This window comes from Hemicordylus capensis, chromosome 3 (assembly GCF_027244095.1).
Source record: "Hemicordylus capensis ecotype Gifberg chromosome 3, rHemCap1.1.pri, whole genome shotgun sequence".
NCBI classification, from domain to species: domain Eukaryota; kingdom Metazoa; phylum Chordata; class Lepidosauria; order Squamata; family Cordylidae; genus Hemicordylus; species Hemicordylus capensis.
In genome coordinates, this window is record NC_069659.1 from 291,206,712 (window position 1) to 291,227,678 (window position 20,967).

Here is a 20,967-nt window from a genome sequence, read left to right on the forward strand (position 1 = left end):
TCTGGGGCTGTGCCATATGAGAAGACTGGGTTTGGAAAGACTTTTTCTGATCAGCCTGGAGGTCAGGAGGTTGGTTTTGGGGTACCAAAGAGAGTGATTTGGCAGTGGAGCATATTCCACCCTCCTAGCCAACTCTAGAAGGGTGGAAAACTTACAATTGTTAAGTTTTTGTCCCACTAGCAGTTTTTCATGCAGTTTGGACAGTTGGTTTTCATAACAATCTGATCCCTGATCATTTCACCAGTAAAGTTAGCAAACTCACATGTTACACTTAAGGCACGCAATGCTGTGATATACTGATCAATAGATTCACCAGGCAGTGGGATCTAGAATAGAACTTGTAACATTCAGCAATCACAGTCAAAGTAGGGTTGAAATGATCATCTAAGGCTTGAAGAGCAGCTTCATAGGAGCTGGCATCCCCTTCCAAGTTGGCAGGAAAGGGCAAATAGTTATATATTCTCTGGCTTTCAGGGCCCAGGCAGTGAAGCAATATAGCCTTCTGCATTGTGGAGTAAAATCAGGGGTCTGTATAGTGAGGATGTAATTGCAAAAATAAGACCTCCATGGTTTTCAAGGAAGAGCAGATTTTCCTGGGGTGGGCAAGAAAAAAGGTGGTGGTGGGATCTGAGCCATGCTACAGTGGGAATCCAGTGATCAACAGAGTCCAGGATTGATAAGGAAGAAGTACCTTCAGAGACTGTAAAGGACAAGAAGCTGGGGAAACAATCAGCAGCAGCAATAATAGAATGCAGCAGTTCAGGAATATAGGCCCACTGATGCAATGAAATGAAGGTGAGGGAACATTCACAAGCTTTGCAGGCTCACACACTTAGCTGGTTCAAAATCTCACTGCCAAACACAAGGAAGCATTTCTGCTTTCTTCACAAACACAAAGAAACCTTATATAGATATAACTAAAGATTTATTCAGAAATCACTCCATTTTCTCCTTTTTCCTTTCCCTCCCTTTTCCTCTCTGATTCTGTCCCCCACTCCACCTCACCTAATAATGATCCCCACTGGGACAAACTTCTCAACTACACTACATAAAACTACACAACATACTAGATAGAACACAACAGAAGACTGTCCATTCAGATATACAACTGATGTGTGCAAAACTAACAGATAAAGCTAGTTTCTAAAAACGTAACTGAGAATTCACCAATGAATGCTGTGAATACACCTATTCATTAAAATAAAATAAAACAGCACAGCTGTTTGAAGCTGTCTGTGCTTTTTTATAATCACAACTCCTCTGTGAGATAAGCCAGGATGGAACATTTTAACTTGCCCAAAGTTACTCAGTGAGCATTACAATTAGGTGAAGATCTGAACCTGAGTTTCCCACACCCAAGCCTAACACTCTAGCAACTGTTCCAGAACTCTCAATTATTTAGGAAGAGGAAGACTTACAGCCTGCTTAAAGCTAATACTTACTAATTCTTGAACTATCACTAACTATGCTTTCCACTAACAAAGAATGAATACTGCTAGGTATCCCACATTCTTTAAAAATACTGATAAGAAAAATACAAATAATGATAAGAAGGTACCTTTTGCAGATTTCAGATAAGGTATCAATAGCCATCTTAGGAAATGATGATTCTAACCTGGGGGCTCATAAAGTACAGAACTAGTGTGGCATAGTGGTTTAGAGTGTTGGACTAGGACTGTGGAGACCAAATTCCAATCCTCATTCAATCATGAAACTCACCGGGTGACTCTGGGCCAGTCACTTATCTCTCAGCCTAACCTACTTCATAGGTGGGTTGTGAGGATAAAAACAGTCATGTACACCACTCTGGACTCCTTGAAGTAAGAGTAGGATACAAGTAAACTAAGTAAATAGTAATCAGAAACTAAGTAGATAGTCACTTGTGTATCCAAATCTTTCCATATTCTAAATGAGTATACATATAATGTTGTCTCTGTGCATTTTGATGCCAAGGAATCAATCTGTGAAGAAGACAATATATTGAAGATGATTTTTAATAAATATATATTACTGCCTAATTTTCATATTTCTTTTCCAGGTATGCTGGTTGATATCAAAACCCTCTCTGATCTTGTGAAGAGGAGTGTTCTGATCATGAAGGGATGGATCCCTTCTGTTCATTCATTGACCCTCTCGCACGAGTGCAACCCTCAGGGACTTGTTCTGCTCATCAAATAACTAATCTAATGAGGCATTAGGTAATACAGGTTGTGTTAACCAGTATGCATAACAATGAAGGAAATCATGAAATCATCTCTTTCAGACGGTTATGACACAGATCAAAAGGTACTCTCTTTCTTTAACTGTTGGTGTCATCTGCGGAGAATGTGAGAAAATCCTTGGCAGCCCAGAGGCATCTACATTCTGTGTGTCTTCAGCAGTTACATGATTTTATACATCATTTTCTTAGTAAACTCAGCAAAAACTATCACCTCATATAGATCCACACAGATTTGCTTTCTAAGCAAGTCTCTTGCACTGGACTTGTAAATCTCATCTACATCTTTTGCATACTGTTCAATAGTGTGCTGTTGAACTATTTCATCAACAGCAGTATTTGTAAAATTTTCTGATTTTGTTGTAAGCCTCCCAGAGACATAAGTTCTGGGTGATGACAGATAGATAGAGACAGAGAGAGAGAGAGAGAGAGATAATGGATTGCAGGTGAAGTTGAACAGTTACAGAAAAATACACATGCGTCTTTTATTGTGTATAGATTTGTCAGCTCTCATGTTTGTCCAAGTCAACTGCTTTGCCAATTTTCTTTTTCTCAGTCTTTCCAACTTCCTTTTTCTCGGTCTTTCAAATGTGCAATGCCACTTAGCTTTTCTTTAAGGCAATGTTTTCTCTGTTCCACTGCAGGTCTTTGTAAATGTTGTGCAGATCAATGTCTGTGGGCAGCGAATCAATATTTTTGAATTATCTGAGAAGCCTGGTGATGGTAACATAACTTGCATTACAGGATGCCTAATTAATACTATTTGCAGGGAAGCACAAATCACTATCTCTTGAATCTTGATACAGGATTTATTTATTACATTGATCTACTGCCCCATACAAAAAGTCCCTGGGCGGTTCACAATATAAAACCATTAAAACATTAACATAATTAAAACAATTTAAAATACAATAAAAACTCTAAAAGCAAAGCTTTAAAAGGATGACATGTAGAAATCTTTTGGTAGCCACTCAAAAGGCAGCCTCTCTCTATAAAGCTTTTTAAAAAGTAAAATGAAAACGGCTAAAACAAGGCAAGTTGCAATAACAGTGAAGATGAAGAAAGAACATATTTTTAAAAATGTTTGGTGGAGTTTCTTTACTTAATGCCAATTGTCTTGGCACAATTACATCATTAAGTTGATAAGCCAATCAATTCTTGTCTGTGTGTCCACAGTCTTGGCTAAAGAATGAGCATATACACGCATCTACCATGGAGTCTAAATGTTTCCTCATTCTAACAATTCAGAAAGCCTTCCAGTGCTAAAGTACCACTTGTTGCCCTAGCAACAAACACCTCATTTTTCAAGTAGGTTTTTCTTTTTTCTGATGTATCCATCATAAAAAGAAAGTGGCTCCTCACCATATTTGATTGCAGACATCTACTATCCTCACATGTTAAATTATTAAAATGAATTACAAAAGAGCTATGAGAAAAATGTCTTCTGGGAATAGTATATTATTATACATTATCTGCTAGACTGCTAATTGTGGAGCTCTGGCATATAAAACTCCCTTTGAGGAAAGAACATCTAATTCTTCAGTATCCTTTCTATTGTCCATTAATGTTAAGGGGGGAAAGGTTCCATACACATTTAGTATTCTTGTAAAACCATTTATTTTGATGTCTCAGTTATTCACCCTTGCCATTAATATGTTTTTATACATGTAAGTACTTCTCAGCTTTTTTGAGGCTTTACAGAGCAAAATAAAGGAATTAAAAGATTTTTGTTATTATGCCAAAATGGCAAGCAGCTTCTCACACTTTTATCTTGTATGGTAAAAACACACATACACCAAAAAAGCAATATTTGGGGAACAGGAAGCCTATCCACAAAACCCTTCCTGCTCTCAGCATTTGATGCAACACCTAAATGGTACATGTGTTTGTCTAAGTCCTACTCATGCCCTTCAAAATACGGGGAAGCAGGGGAAAACATGCATAACAATCTATGCACATATGCACCATTTAGTCATTGAGATCCTATTCCAAATGGATAGTGAAGTCACCTAGTTTGGCAACTGTGAATGGGTTTAACTTCTCATGTTCTTTATATTACAGACTTTCATTGCAGAAATAGTGCTCTTCTTACAGGAACAAAACAAATTTTCTAAGTACATTATTTCTGGCTTTAGCACAAATGGCTAAACAAGCATGATACACATGCTTATCAATGTCAGTGTATTTAAAATGTCCATCATAAAGAAACGGTTACACCAAGCTATGTGTAAAGACAACTTCTTAAACATCTATTAACAACAGGGCACCTAGGACTGCAGGCAGCAGGAACCACAGAGATTACCTGGAGCAGCATCCCCATTTGCAGACAAGTAAAGTGACCTCAAAGTAGTAAAGTCAACTCTAGGGATGGTACTCCATTAGACTGGCTTAGATGCAGCCATATAACTCAAACCTATAGTAGCACAGGTAAGGAGACCTTGTTACTGTAGATACAGCAATTTGAGGAAATCCCAGTACGGTACTGCAAATTGGGAATCAGAACAAGGAAAAAGTGAGATGGCCATAGCTGACAGTGACGGAAAGGGGAAAACATTATATTCTGGCAAGGCTAAGCAGCTTGAAGTGGAAAACGAGATAACTGCTAGACTGGGGGTGGTGTGTGGCCGGGGGGAGAAGGGGAAAGCCTGACTGGACCCAATATGTAGGACAGAAAAAACAAGAAAGACTATAACAAGGCTCAGAACTCTGCCAGGAGTTTTATCTTGGAAGGTGGAGTCTACAGTGCTGTACTCCAAATGCCACATGGCTTGATGCCTGACATAGTCTTTCCACTTCCTCATCATGAATGCAGACTGACTTGAGAAAATCTGGGGCAAGCATACTTATATGACTCCATGTGTCATTCCTGCAGTCCTGCTCAACAACCCACATACAGCAACTCAAATAATAGATACTGCATGAACTACTTTATGTCTCACCTTTCTATTTCTAGTTAAGTGTCTAGCATTCTTTAAACTTTGTGTTGCTATTGTTCCTCGCCACACCTTGTTGCAATGCAATAAGCAGGTAAACTGACCTGTTAAAAATTGAGTGAAGTAAAGAGAATCTATTTTGAGACAGCCTACATAATATAACTCATGCTCAAGAGAAGGGAGGAAATAATAAAACAGCAAAATATTGCAGACCGCCAAAACATAATTAAAACAGATGTATTTCCTTTTATACAATATTTATTTATTCATTCCAGTCATTTATTCATTTTTATGAAAAAGTACTTTATAATCTTTATCTTGTTTACTTTTTAGCAACGCTCCAAAGGAAGTCATAATTACTCCCAGAGATGTGTGTGTTTGGGGGTGGTGGTGGATTTTCTACCCTTCCCAATACTTTGGGAAGTAGATGGAAAAGTTTCCATTTCTAAAATTTCATTGGCTGACATTTCGACTAGCATTGCGCACATGCAGCCGTGTGAGTTCCAGACTACTGCTGCACTGTCACAGGTAGGGTAAGGGGCAACTTTAACTAATCTTCCCTTTTCTCTTAAGCCCACTGTGCATCAGTAAAATATGTCCCCAAAGGTCACATGACTCTCGACGACATGTTTTGATGATGCACAGCAGATTTCACAAAGAAGAGAAGACTGACTAAAATTGTCCCTTCTCCTGCTGAAGTGATAGCAGCACAGAGGTAATCTGGAACTCACAATGTAAAATTTCCGCAATGCTAGTCCAGATGTCCAGTACTGTTTCATAAAATTCCCTGGGGAACTCCATTTCTTACTTTCCTCCATTTAGAGAACCATCCATTTATTCCTACCCTCTGTTTCCTCTCCTTCAACCCGTTACCAATCCACATATAAACCTGGGCCCTTATCCCACGACTGCTAAGTTTTCTCAGGAGTCTTTGATGAGGAACTTTATTGAAAGCTTTTTAAGAGTCCAGGTATATTGTGTCAACTGGACCACCTTTATCCACACATCTGTTGACACTCTCAAATAACTTCAAAAGGTTAGTGAGGCAAGGGTAGCCTCCTGGGCTGGCTTTCCCCATCTTGCTGCTGTTGCTTACCTGCAAGAAGACCTTTGGTGCAAGGACTTTCTATTCCTGCTTTCTTGTTCTTGGCATTTGTTTTGCTTTGAGCAATCTGCCGCTGCTGTTGCTGATAACCCTCAACTTGTTCCAGTTATTGAGTTTCTGCCAGAAGGAATGGTTGTCCACTCCACTTCCTCTTCTTGGACTACTTAAGGTAGGTGCGGCCAAAAGCACAGCCAACAGCCTGCCTGTAGGTGGCTGCTGAAGCTGGCCGCCAAAGGGGGCCAGCCTTGGGTGGCTGGGCCTTCGGTGGTGGGACTGAGGGATGGGGGCAGTAATATTCTTTTGAAAGACTTGTGGCTGCTCTTGGGACTGCCTCTCTATTTGTTTGGCTGAAGGATGTGTCTTAGCTTATTAGGGGATGGAGAGGTAGGACGTGTGGTTCCTCACAGGGGGCAGCTATTCCTGTGGTGGTGGGACACAGAAGAAAGAGCATTAGCAGATCAGCAGGCCAATACATGGGAAGGGAAAACAGAAACTTAATAGCTGTTTCCCCTTCCAGCTACCTTGACAGCTCTTTGACTTTGGGGAGCAGTGCCAACTACCCACAGAGCCTCACTTTGCTCCTTTGTAATGCCTGGTCAGTCCAAAATAAATCAGAAATTATCCATGATTTGATTATGGATGAGTGAGCCATTCTGGCAAGCACTACAAAGACCTGGAATGACTGAAACATTTTAACAATGAAAGGAGTGACATTATCATGTCTATCCTGCACAGGCACAACTTCACTAAACTGTTGTGTATGAGAGTCCCGAAAACTTATCATACTTAGAGTCCTAGGTGGTATGCAGCATACCAGTTGTGTATTATAATCCACCAAGGACCTGGTGAATCCCTTTGGGGTGTGTGTGTTGGGGAGGGAGATGGATAGCATCAGGGTATACCAAACACTGGTAGGCCTTAAGACATGGCTGGCAGGAATGCTGTGTATTGGACTGGTGGTGCTGAATGTACATTTTATCTGCTGTGCTTTATTAGTTTTAAGAGTGTGATATGTTTTAAGTTCATTTTGTTAATCTTCTCAAGAGTTCTTTGTAATATGGAGTATAAAACTCAATAAGTAAATAAATAAAAACATGAACATATACAGTACATACATGTACTCAAACACTTAAGGATGGCAAATTAAATAGCCGTTTAAGCCTTCTTTTAGGGCTGCGTTCAATAATGTGGTTTTTGAAGTCAGTTCTATGAGTAAAATTGTAATATCACAACCATTTATACATGCCTCTTTCACGTGTCAGAATCTCAGACATGTTTACAGATCTTTCAGAAAATTCTATCTGTCTTACTTGTTAGAAATAATCTGAAGCAAGTGAGTGAAAACTATGCTTGAATCCTGCTTGTAGACTGAAATGCTCCAAAGGTAAGCTTGCACACCTATGTACACTGTGCTATGAAGACCATGCATGTTTCCATTTTACTGGCAATTGAGTTATCAACATGTGCACACAGCAAATATGAAAAAATGAGCAATCTTTAAATAACAGTGGACACACTTTTGTCCTTTACTATAAAATGAGTAGATTGCTAATCTACTATTTAGCAGTGTTTAGCTTAAAAGTGTATTGAAATCCTGTTAAACTCCTCTTACAATCCTGTGTCTTAATAAACTTAAATAAAACCACTGCTGTTTTTGATAACACAACAGTTTTTCAACTTTTGCTCATTTAAGGGTCTGGGTTTAGATATTTTAGTTTTGCTGATTTAGCTTTATTAAATTTAGCATCTCTTCGTATATCTAAATACTTTAATAGCAGAGACTAGCAGCCAAAGATTTTGTCCAATTATTTCAAATCAGTGTGAGAAACACTCAATGCCTTTTTGGCATTCTATTCCATATTTCAGAGGCCTTCTGTTGCCTATCTCCCTTCCTACCAACAACACACAGCCCTCCAGTATCCCCCTCTAGGTCCTGTGTTTTCCCCCCATACCTCTTCCTCTGACTCTTTCCCCCCTCAACGCCCTAATTCCTGTTTTACATCCAGTCCATATTTCCTAGCCTATTGCATAACCTGTCCCTTATTCTTCAGCCATGCTGCTTCCAATCCCTCTTTTCTACTTAGCTCCCTGAACCCTTACAATTAATATACAGTCTCTCCTGGCTCTAAACCCTATGTGAAGCTTTCCCCCTCAACGGAAGCAAACTTTCATTTCCTCACAACAGCTAAACTGACAAAATGGTGTAACTGATTCTTCCCCAGCAACAGTGAAAACATATATGAACATTATGTGATAACATAACTCAGGCAATGAACAAGAGGAGGCCCAGAGCAATATGTAATCAGTTTTGCGTCCATAATTTATTTTTAATCTACTTTCTAAAAATGTATACAGATCCATAGAACGGATTCTCTAGGTCCTGGAATCTGAAAAGCAAACGGGACCGTGAGTGTCAAAATTTGAGGTGGGGAACTCTTCTCTGATCCTTTTTCCTTCCAGTATAGCTTGTGTGTGTGTGCCAACTCTCATTAAGCAGAGAGGGTAATAGACAGGCTGCACTAAAAAGGTGGGTGGCAACACATTTGATGAGAGTTCTTTAAGAACTCCTTGTCTCCTTAGGACTAAAGAAAGAAAGGGATACCCAATATTATTTCCCCTCCAGAACAGATTGCAATAATTTAGGAAATGCAATGCAATTGTATGTTTTTACAGTATCTCACACAAAAATCAGTCAAAAAGATACAGCACTTCAGATTCTTTAACAGAGCCAGTGTGCAAGGAAACACCTTTATATGCAGCAGGGAAAGAGCAACTGGTTCATTCAGCCCCAGCACTGTGTCCCTCCAGAGGCTGTTGCTGGTGTCTACCTTAGGTTCCTATTAAGGATGTGCAAAACATTTCGACACTGAAACGTTTAGAGTGTCCCAAGCTCAAAATAAAACACCCTTGAAATGAAGGGCCTGTTTCAAGTTTCGAACAAAACAACCCAATTTTGATTCAAAATATTTCAAGCGCCATTTTGGAGGCCTGTTTCCCCCTTGTTGATTAGATTTCTGGCACTGGCTTGCGATTTCCTTGCTTCTTGATTGGCTTGTTATCATACAAATCAAGTGTTATCATGGGCAACTGTGCCCCCATTGGCTGGGGGGAGGGAAGGAATATCTTAGAATGCTGCTCACATTTTTCCTGTTCCTTCCATCCTGTTCAGAGTCTTCAAACAACTGAGCTCAAAGCTGAGCTGCCTAGGCCATGACTGCTATGTCCTTCTGTCTCTCTATGGCAGGCAGGTTTGATTTTGTAGTTTTCTCAGCACTGAGTATAATATTCTGTGCTATTGCTGCTGTAACTATTTGGTTTTGTTGTATCTCAGATTGATAAAAGAAGAACTTAGGTGCCTGCCTTCCTGAAGTTGTGGTTTGGTTTTTTTGTGAGATAGTGTTGTGGCAAGAAATAGACAGTGGCAGCTCTGTGTGTGTTTGGGTGTGTAAGTAATATTTCTTGGTGATCAGTGTTCCCTCTAAGGCATGCACACGTGCACATGCTGACAAGTTTATTGATGTCAGCTCAGTTAATTTTATATCCCACTCAGGTTGAATCAGGAAGGCCCCACTCTGAATGCACGTGCACACAAATTGCCTTGATACTGCCACCAAGAACAAAACTCATTCTGCACACAGATGATAAAAACTAGAGAGAACACTGTTGGTGATTGCTGTGATGAGCTCCATGTCTCGTCTTGAGACTAATCTGTGCTTCACTCACTGCTCTGCAATCTGCATTAAAATGTGTACTAAGTCAAAATGTGGATGTAGTTACATAAGAACGTAAGAACAGCCCTGCTGGATCAGGCCCAAGGCCCATGTAGTCCAGCATCCTGTTTCGCACAGTGGCCCACCAGATGCTGCTGGAAGCCACAGGCAGGAGTTGAGGGCATGCCCTCTCTCCTGCTGTTACTCCCCTGCTACTGGTTGTTCCAGTTGGGCTTATGGTTCACTGCTATGTATAGGTGCTGTTGTGGCAGCTGTTGTGGTTTCATAATCTTGTGTGAGAGAGCAATTTGTGCCAATGATGCCCAGAAAAGGGCCTCTAAACAGGTCCGTGCACATCCCTAATCTTAAGGTCTGAGTTGTGACATATGGGGCAAGGCACTCTCTCAGGTAACCTGGTCCAAAGCCATTTGGGGTTTAAAGGTTATAACTAGTGCTTTGAATTGGGCCTGGAACTGGACTAGGAGCCAGTGCAGCTGACGAAACACTGGTGTGCTATGATCAAAGCTCCCAGCCACAGCTGATAATCTTGCAGTCCTATTTTGTGCCAACTGCACTTTCCGGATTATTTTCAAATGCAGCCCCACATGCAACACATTGCAGTAGTCTAAGCAGGAGGCTATCAGAGTATGAGTAACAGTGGCCAAGCTCTCTCTATTCAGATAAGGTCGCAGTTGGCCTATCAGCCAAAGCTGATAAAAGGCACTCTGAATCACAGAAGCCACTTGAGCCTCTAGTGACAGTGTTGGATTGATGAGCACCCCCAAACTGCAAACCTGGTCCTTCAGGGGGAGTGCAACCCCATCTAGAACAGGCTGAACATCATTCACCCGGACAGAGGAACCACCGACCAGCAGTACTTCTGTCTTGTCTGGACTGAGTCTCAACTTGTTCAACCTCATCCAGTCCATTACTGCTTCCAGGCACTGATTCAGGACTGTCATCACCTCATCTGCATCTGATGGAAAAGAGAGATACAACTGAGTGTCATCTGCATACTGATGACACCCCAGGCCAAATCTCTGAATGACCTCTCCCAGAAATTTCATGTAGATGTTAAATAGCATGGGGGGGGGGGAATAGAACATGCGGAACCCCAAAGCACAACTGCCAAGGGGTTGGGCAGTAATCCCCCAGCACCACTGTTCCCTTTAACAGGGATTCCCAGATGCTGTTCACTATCTCCCAGCTGCAGTGGCCTTTGGCTGGTGATTTTGGGAGTTGTAGTCAACAACATCTGGGAATCCCTGTTAGAGGGAACACTGCCCAGCACCACCTTTTGGAAATGGGCCTCCAGGTAGGAGCAGAACTACCTCCAAACAGTGCCTCTCCCACACCCAACTCAGCCAACCTATCGAAGAGACCATGGTCAATGATAGCAAAAGCTGCTGAAAGCTCCAAGAGAATTAACAGGGTTGCACTCCCTCATCTATCTCTCTCTCTCTCTCTCTCTCTGCACAGGTCATCCCACAGGGTGATCAAAGAAGTTTCTGTTCCAAAGCCAGGCCTTAAGCCTTACTGAAATGAATCCAGATGATCTGTTTCCTCCGAGAGTGTCTTTAAGCCCTAAAAAGGGCCCCAGGTCAGCTTACAATCATTAAAAGTTTACATTACAAATATGTGATAAATAACTGAAACACACACAACTGAGTAATCACAGCAGAAAGGCAAAAATCTAAGCAGAAACCCGGAAACAACAAGGAGCATACAATTCACCAGGAGGACAATAATAATCTCAGATCAAATGCCTGACAAAACAACATTTCAGCCAAGTGCCAAAAGCCATCAGTGAGGGAGCTGGCCTTCTAGGAAGAAGCAATCCCATATTCTGGATGTTGCAATGAAAAAGACTGTTACACATCCCTGTCAGACTTCCAAAAGTAAGAGAATGTGAAAGAGGGTCTTGATAGATGAAGCAAGTGGGCAAATTAATATAGGGAGAGGCAGACTTCAAATACATGGTCCCAAAGGGTTTATCTTTAAAAGATATCACCAGCATCTAAAACTGTGCATTGGTGAACTAGAAGTCAGTAAATGGAACAGAATGAGAATCATATACTCCTAAGCACCATTCTGCACCAACAGAAGCTGCCAAACACTCTTCAAGGCCAGCCCCACAGAGAGTGCACTGCAGTAGTCTAATCTCAAGTGCTATTTCAATATACCATCTGTTCCTCAATACACAAAAATACTTACTACAGGAGACTTTGACTGCTTTGAGTCTGAATGGAAGAAAACTGACATGAAAATAAACATATCTAAGTTAGACTCCTGAAGACCTGAACCTATTCCAGGCCTTCAGGAGGCATTGTGTTAGCTTGCCAAGGGCTGAGATGCATGGAATACACTATTTTAGCACTTGAGATTTATTGCAATGGGCACTTAAAATATAACTTGCTGGATTAATCAAGAGACTAAATTCACGGCTGTGGAACACGTGCAATTATAAACTCAGAGGACTCCTCAAATCCAGTTAACTGTTTAGAATAACAGTAGGAATGGTGCATTGGGGGTGGGGGTGGGGATTACATTCATCAGGGTTCATCAGAAATATTGTCATGTATATTTCTATGTCTTTACTCAGGATTTGTTGAGCCCTCCTATATCTTAAGCAGCCAGACTTATGAGACACCCCAATTTAACATTAAGTCAATTCCGAAGAAAACAATTTTCTGTAAAGTTCCCAACCTCAAAATGGCATGCAAAGTTGAGCCAATCATTTTTAAATCTTTCCTTTCAACTTCCACCTCTGACTAGGGGGGGAAAGGTGACCAAAAGTTAGAAGGAAAGTAAATTAAGGTATGTATAAGGAGTAAAGACAGCAAGAGGGGAACGACAATTCTAATACAAGTTGTCTTGAAAATCCAATACTGCTTAGCTAAAGGTTTTCAACAGATTAAAGCAATGGAAGCTTAATGGCTATACACAATTTCTGTTTATAATCCTTGTACTTAAAATGTTTATATTAACATAGCACAAGCAGAGTGTTTAGGCTTTTTCCAGCCACATTGACGTAAGAAATGATGCAAAACATGGCAAATGATTAAGTGGGAATTCAGACTAGAGTTCAGCCTTATTTGAACTACAGCAAAATATAGGGTACGCATCAACGCTGTATCTCAAATGACTTCATTTAACATAGGAGAAAGTCTTGGTCCTGGCTTTTCTAAAAGCAATGCTTAGGTTCTAAATTTGTACCCAGACCCCAAGAAGAGACAGGACACGGGAAATGGGTTAAACTATGGCCACATTTTATTGCAACTGGGTAACACAGCAGGGAAATGATATTCTAACTAGAGTGCGGTTGCCCCACCCCTGCAGATGAGGCAGCCCCGCAGGTGGCCACCACCTCCTCTCGAAGGGCAAACCAGCTAGGCTCAGAGGCTGACAGCAGACAGATCCTGCTGAGGCATTATCACAATTACCTGCATGGAGGGAGGACTTGCCTAGTCACAACCTTCCAAGCCCCAGGGCTCTGAGTGTGTGAGCTAAGCAAGTCCCCAAAGTGGGTTCCATTCCCAGACCCCCGGGCCTCACAACCCTTGGAGCTGTTCCATGGAAACCCCGCTTCACCTCAACAGTGCCTCCGGAGGAACACCAATGCAAGTTCAATCATCCCCAACACCCGCACTTGCCTGACACCCTGATTAGACAGAAGGCACCCCCACACATCTAGTGGTAGGACATCAATGAGGAACAGGCAAAATAATCATCATCAAAGGTCAATCAGGTAGGAACAAAAAATTCCTGTTCAGCCCCACGAGGCGAGCAGCTAATCTTGCACCAATAAATGGGAGGGTGGGTGGGTGACAAGTGGAAGCAAAGAGAGCTGGCAGTGGACAGTGCAGGTATACGTAGGGGCAACGCTACACTTGCTAACTGGGCATGCATGAGCACATGCGGTACTTGGCAACATGCCAGAGCCCCTTCCAGGGCCAGGCACAACTTCACCCACCCTGGCACCTTTTGGTAGCTTGAGTTAGAGAGCGGCTTTACGTCCAAGAGTGAGACTTATTTATTTAGCAAATTTATTGACCGCCTGACTTCCTTAGACTCAAGGCAGTTTACATAAATTAAAAACACCAAAGACAAGGAGGGGAAACACACACACACACACACACACACACACACACACACTAAAAGCCTGGCAAAATAAATAAGTTTTCAAAAGCTTCTTAAAGGACAGAAGGGAGGGAGCATTACGAATCTCAGGAGGCAAGGTATTCCATAAGGAGGGGACTGCAACAGAGCCCAGGCCCCACGTACCTCCCCTGGGCCCAGAACTCTGAGAAGGCCCACCTGAGATGTCTTCACAGGGCGGGTCAAAGTTGGATGGGAGAGGCAGTCCAAACACAGGCGACCAGCCCTGAAGGGTTTTATAGGTGATAACTAGTACTTTGAATTGGACCCGGAAGCGAACTGGCAGCTAATATAGTGACCTCAACAAAGGTGAAACATGATCATATTTTTTGTTGCCCATAAGCAGCTGGGCTGCAACATTTTGAACCAGCGGAAGCTTCCGAGTCATCTTCAAAGGGTACCCCAGGTACAGCACATTGCAACAGTCCAACCAAGAGAGTCCAGGATGACCCCCAAATTGTGAGCCTGCTCTTTCAAGGGGAGTGCGACCCCATCAAGGGAAACACTAGAAACCGGAACCTGGCCAGATCGAGAACTGAACAAGAGCAACTCTCTTGGAGGAATTAAGCCTGAGCTTGTTTTGGCCCATCCAAACCCTTACAGCCTCCGGACACGAGGCCAACACATTCACGACATCCACGACATCACCCCAAACTGACGGATGACCTCACCCAGCGGCTGAAACCTCTGCACCCTTCTTCCCTATTCTTGACTGCAATACTGTTGAAGGTCTTATTTAAGCACTACCAAAGTATTTAAGGAAGAATTGCATCCTCAAACACAAACAAGCTCAGACTTTCTCCAGTCTGCAGACTTCAGAACACAGGTAATCATCCAACCTATCTGGCTGGATGGCAATCCAAGTTGAATCTGGGGATTTGTATTAACAGAGTGGGAGGCAAGCAATTAATGAACAATTTACATGCACAGACACTGTCAGTAACTCTAAACCAAGTACACAATACGGGGCGGGGGGGGGGGAGAAACCCTCTCAGTACTAATACTCTAGATCCTCAGCAGTAATAGAACTTGTTCATATTTTTATGAGCAAACCTCATAAAACATAGCGTCAATGGGCTTGACTGCATGTTTTACGAGGCTTTTCCCTTCTGGGTGAATTAATCTACCCATACGACTTCATGTACATTGGCCATCACACTACAAAGTAAAACCCTGAAAAGCCGTATTAGTCTTTAGTTAAGTAGGAAATCAAAGAAAATGACACTTTAAGACTAACCTGTTAAGATCTTTTTAATATTATTATAAAGCATTAGCTTCCGTGAGCAGTGACTCACTTCATCAGATGCTAGGCTTGAAAGCACAATGGAAAGTTCATACAGGTTAGTCTTATTAAAGTACCATCATCTTCTTTGACTTCCTACAAATCAAAAGTTTATCTTCCAACTTCAATGAAGTCTGGAAATAGCCTGAAGGGAAAAAATGTGTTTTATTCAGAAGGTTAATATGTCCAAATTTCCAAAACCCTCTCAAATTATATATTGAAATGCTTAAAAGAGCACTTGCAGGTAGCAACCTTCTCTTATATTAGCTAAGGATTAGATAATGTATACTTTGGCCACTATTTTGCTGGAACTGAAAGTATATTCAATGCATGCCAACTTTGCATAGACTGTGTTGCTCCTGAATTCAATCTATGCAAGTCCCACATCCACCTACATTACAAACTGGAGTTGCTCATGAGGCAGATGGAGGCAGTTTACAGGTGTGCAGAAATGTTAATGTAGGATTATCCTGCAAAACATCCCTATATTTTGGGCATTTCTCACTCTCCTGATTTAGCATTAAAATATTGGAATAGGAAGTAACCTGTGCAGATATCCCCATGGGATTTCAAAATAGCAATTCATTAAGGATGTGTGTGCACAGACGTTTCCCATATTCCTGGTTAGCTGCTTAAGCACAAGATGGGGAATGTACAAGCAGAATCTGAAGAAAGAAGATATAACATATTGTTTTGTACACCAGTCTTTCATGTGTTCTCTCTCATGCACGCGCACATGCACACACACACTGGACACATGCACAGCATGAAATTTCCCACCTGTACTGTATGGACAGGCACAGATCACATGCTTACAGACGCTAGATCCATCCACGCATGTATGCAACTCATTGTAAACAAGAGGAAAACGTGAGGGGACCTCCTCTCTCCCTCTGAATGAGAAGGGTGTTGTCAAGCTACGTGTTGCAAAGTCAATTTTGCATATCAATCTGGGCTATGATGAACCTTCGAAAGACAAAAATCCTTTTCATTCCACATTTTTGTTCTTATTATTACTCAACCATATGGTATAACAACTTCCGCTTGAAGTTCATATAATTTTGACACTCCTACCCTTTCCAAGCTCATTAAGAAACACTAGTCTCTGAGCTGGTACAATAAAAATGATTGGATAGGAGCCCTAGGATGGCTGAGTCCTGTCATTTCAGCAGCTCAAGTGTCCTGGGGGGCAGGGCAAAGATGCAGGGTCGATATGAAGGATCAACACCAATAGTCAAAGCCTTAACACCTCAGGAGGTCCCAGAACAGCAGCTACCACTGCAGACAGAAGGGGCCTTGGGAAGATCTAGGTCCCCTCACCTTTTCTGACAAACCTCTTCTCAGCAAACCATATTTCCACCTCCTCTCTATCCAGCCCAGAGTCAGAGGGAGGCAGCACAGGTGCTGCTCTCAAGAGTTGGAAGGGACCTTGGAGATCTGTTAGTCCACCCCTTGGCTCAGTACACCATCCCTGACAGATGTCTGTGTTTAAACCTCCAGTGATGGTGGGCCCACCACTGCGTAAGGCAGGCTGTTCACAGCTATTACAGTTAGGAAATTCTTCCTAATGTTTAGCCCAAATCTGCTTCCTTGTCATTTCAATCAACTCATTCTAGTCCTGCCTTCAAGAGCAACAGAAGCATCTGTCAAAGTCAGCAAGTATAAGTTGCCAAGGAGTAGCATCTCGGTCTGTTTGCTCACTCTCCCTATGGCCAGTGGTGGGAACAGAACCCATCCCCACTACCCAGAGGGAGTAGGCAGGTCAGCCAATATGGCTGCTCCTTGCCTCCAGACTAGCCAGCAAGAGTGAGCTCTGATGAGTAATTAACAGGAGATGGAGCCTGCAAGGACCACCCATGGGAAGGGGAGTATAGCTCAGTGGAAGAGCATCTGTTCTGCATGCAGAAGGTCCCAGGTTAAATTCCTGGTATATCCAGGCAGGGCTTGAAAGATCTGTCTAAAGCCCTGGAGAGTCACTGCCAATCAAAGTAGAGAATACTGAGCTAGATCAGGGCTGCTCAACTTCGGCCCTCCTGCAGATGCTGGCCTACAACTCCCATAATTTGCCACTGTGGTTGGGGATTATGGGAGTTGTAGTCCAAAAACAGCTGGGGAGCCTGTTGAGCAGGCCTGAGCTAGACAGACCACTGGACAGCCTCAATATAAAACAGCTTCTTATGTACCTATGCACTTCTGGGTGCCCCCCAGTGCTCGTTCACTCCCTCCCTCTGGATGGCACCAAGGTGACTACTGCTTGCCTCCTCTTGGTGAATCACCTGCCCTCTTGTGGGCTGAACCCAAGCTCAACTACTATACTGCCCAGCAAGAGAGAATGTACAGGCAGTTACAATGACCTTCTCTCAGACACTCACCTGCCTTCTCCCAATATCTACTGCTGTTCAGAGGGAGAGGCAGACAAGTGATTTGGAGACCAACAGCAATTCCAGGCACTCACCTGCATTCTGCCTCTGGGTAGTACAATAGTTGCAAGTACTCTCTAGGTCAGGGATTCTCAACGTGTGGGTCCCCAGATGTAATGGGACTTCAACTCCCATAATTCCCAACCAAAGGCCACTGGGGCCGGAGATTATGGGAATTGAAGTCCAATAACATCTGGGGACCCACACGTTGAGAAACCCTGCTCTAGGTGATGCAGCAGCTGGAGATGCTTCCTTGCCTGTTCATTTCCCATCTACTTGCTTGCTTGCCTGCCTCTCTGTAGTGTATGACAGTTAGAATGGTTCCAGCAGGTCCAATGTGCACTGCCACTCCACCAGGCCAGAGAGCATAATCAGTCAAGTGGAAATGGCAGCAGCAAGGAGCCTTTACACTCCCTCTCTGGGCAGCTAGGCCTGAGTCCAGTCTTCACCACCATGCCACCCGGGAGAAAGGGGCAGGCAGTCAATTAAGGGAGGCAGCACCTACAAGAAGCCTCTTCTGCTAGTTTGCCTGTAGGTTCTCCGAGTGCCCCAGTGATTAGTACTGGCTGGGCCCACTGTGCTGCCCAGAAACCACCACCACTGTCAGACTACCACCATGCCGCCCAGAGAGAGTGCACAGACTGAGCGGAGCGAGCGGCTTCTTGCAGCCACCTCTCTTCATTCACCCTGGGTAGCGCAGCAGTCAGGTTTGGGCCTGCTGGGCCCAATCCCCACCACTGTGCTGCCTAGAGAGAAAGAAGGTGCACAGGGGCGCAAGCCAGTAGTGAGCTGCCTCTGCATGGTAGGGAAGAAGTGGGGGGGGGGAGCCACATTACTGCCACAGAGCACTCCCCACCACCCAGGGAGAAAAAGCACGGTGGGGCGGGGGGGGGGAGAAGAGTGCGAGTGAGTGTAAACTGAAGCTGCTCTGCTCTACCTCAGGCAGGTGAGCAGGAACACTGCAGCAAGCAGCAGCCCCTGCCTCCCCTCACTCAGCGGGGCAGTTGGGACTGGGCCCCCTGGAGGAGGATAGGCAAGCGGTGCGTGTGCGAGTGTGCCAGCGAGGACACGTTGCCGGGGAGGGCCCCGCAGGACGGAAAGGAGCCCTGCCAAGCCAGAGGCGGTGATGAGGAGAGCAGCGAAGGGCTGTACAGCTGCCACCCAGGGGTGCGGGGAGGGAGAAAGGAGGGAGGGAGGTTCCAGCCGGGAGGAAACAGGCGGCTTGGGGAGGCCACCAGAGGGTCGAGGCCATGCAGAGAGGTGCACACAGTTCAGGCTAGCTGGGAGAGGGAGGAGGAAAGTGGGGATGGGATGGAGAAGGAGGAGGAGGAGACCGGGGCTCTCAAGGAGAGAGAGAGCAGTCGCCTGCCTGCCTGCGCTTCCCTTCCCGTCCCTTCCCCTCCAGGCCCGACCCCCACCACAGCCCCTCCCCCGCTCTCACCTTCTGGCGGATCTGGCCGGACGTGGAGACCTTGCGGATGAGCTTCTGCGGGGAGCCGGGCTCTTGCTCCGGCTCGCTGTCCGACGACTCTTCCGCCACCACGGTAGGGGCAGGGGCGGCTGCAGCGGCAGCGGCAGCAGCCCCGGCCTGAGGCGGCGAGGCGCCCGCCGCCGCCGCCATGCTGCACCCTGAGGAGCAGGGCGAGCAGCGCCACCTAGTGCCCGCTCGCCCGCCGGCTGAGAGGGAAGCAGAGCCGGGGGGGCCGCGGCGGGAGGTAGAGAACGAAGCCGGGACGGGAAAGGGACAGGCGTCTGCAACAGCCATGGCAGAGGCCGCCCTCTGGCGGGCAAAGGCACGGTGAAATAACAAGGAAGGCGGCTCTTGTCTTTCAAGGGTGTTTCACAAAAGGGGAGGTTAGGAATGCGCGCGACGCACGCACCCCGTCGCATTTGAGCGGGGGGCTCTGAGGTCGAGAAGAGGCGGCCGCTCCAGCAGCAGCCTCTTCTCGCGGGGGCCCCTTTTTCAAAGGCTTGCCAAAGGAACGAGGTCAGGACGGGAGGCTGCCCTGCAGCCGCTCCTCTGGCCTTGTTCTTCCCCTCACAAAGGCTTGCAAGGTTTGACGTATGTCGGCCTGATTTGCAGTGTAGAATGGAGAATCCTGGAGTGTTAAGAGTGGCCCGTGTCGCTCTTGGAACGCTGCCCCGAGTAGTTAGATTACCCAAACTCCAGTTGCAGAAAACTTAAGATCCAGTAGAAAAATTCAAGTCCTGCTAGTTTTCTAAATGCAAGGAGTTTTCCACAGAGGGAAGCATCCAAAGGTGTGGTTGGCCCTCCCCGCACAATGGAACCGGTGCAGTTCATTCTGCCACAGGTCTTGGAATAATACATCTGTTTCGTCCTCACACACACACAAACCCCAAATCGCCTCTGGATTGCAATCTAAAAAGACTGTGTAATCTGTACCACACAAGCACTTTTGGCAAATGTGTTGGAAGTATGAAAACTGCACCAAGCCACCCTTTCATAATGTGGCGTGTCCCGCATTTGCCTTGAAGCTTCCACTGCTCTAAGAGGACTTATGGTCATATGCAGCTACAATCTGCATCTGAGCTTCCGCCAGATCATGCATTCTACCAAGGGCTATTTGAACTCAGAACTGTGCTCTGCCTAGCTGTGTAACCTTGAACCATGAAGCAGTTTATAAACTGGACTCTGCATTCACAGAGCGGCTGTAATAACATTCCCTCATACTCCAAAGATGTCTTGATGAAGTGTATGCTGGCACAATTCCCTTGAAGAATCAGGACTCCTTATTATCCAGATGTCAAGCTATGGTTTGGTCCTCTATGAACAAAGCTTCAGGCTTGCATATTCCCTGTTCCTCATCTGCCCTCAATTCCTAAGTTTACTTCTTGGTTCTTGGCAAACCATTGTTTGCTGCTTTGTCTAAAACTAGGCAAACTGGTTTGTCAAGAACTAGAAAGTTAAGGTAGTAACTGTACGGTAGCACAGGAAGAGGAGCACATGAGGCCAGGGCTCGTTCATGTAGTGCCAAACCACAATTTGGTACTGCATCTAAATAGACCAAGACTCTTAAAATTTTCATTCCAACAGAGCCAGACAATGAGGGGAGCAGCAGTACTGAGTTTATACTGCAGAGTCCAATATGAAGTTTTCAGTGCGTGTTCAGGTGATCAGCT

General features: G+C 44.4%; 1 protein-coding gene across 3 annotated transcripts in view; it reads right to left on the reverse strand.

The window, feature by feature from the left end:
* DGKD (diacylglycerol kinase delta) overlaps positions 1–19,651 on the reverse strand; it is a 136,984-nt gene extending 117,333 nt beyond the window's left edge. Inside the window, exons 1-2 of one of the 3 annotated variants that reach the window (XM_053310584.1) lie at positions 19,268–19,452; positions 5,158–5,255 (exon numbers count right to left, since the gene is read on the reverse strand). Coding sequence is in view for 2 of the 3 variants with exons in the window: in XM_053310578.1 (XP_053166553.1) it covers positions 19,268–19,591 (324 nt within the window). In the remaining variant the exon portion in view is untranslated. Of the gene's footprint in view, positions 1–5,157; positions 5,256–10,835; positions 10,943–19,267 lie in introns of all 3 variants that reach the window. The other 2 variants (XM_053310583.1, XM_053310578.1) reach the window with 2 other exon arrangements.
* Between the last annotated feature and the right edge of the window lie 1,316 nt (positions 19,652–20,967).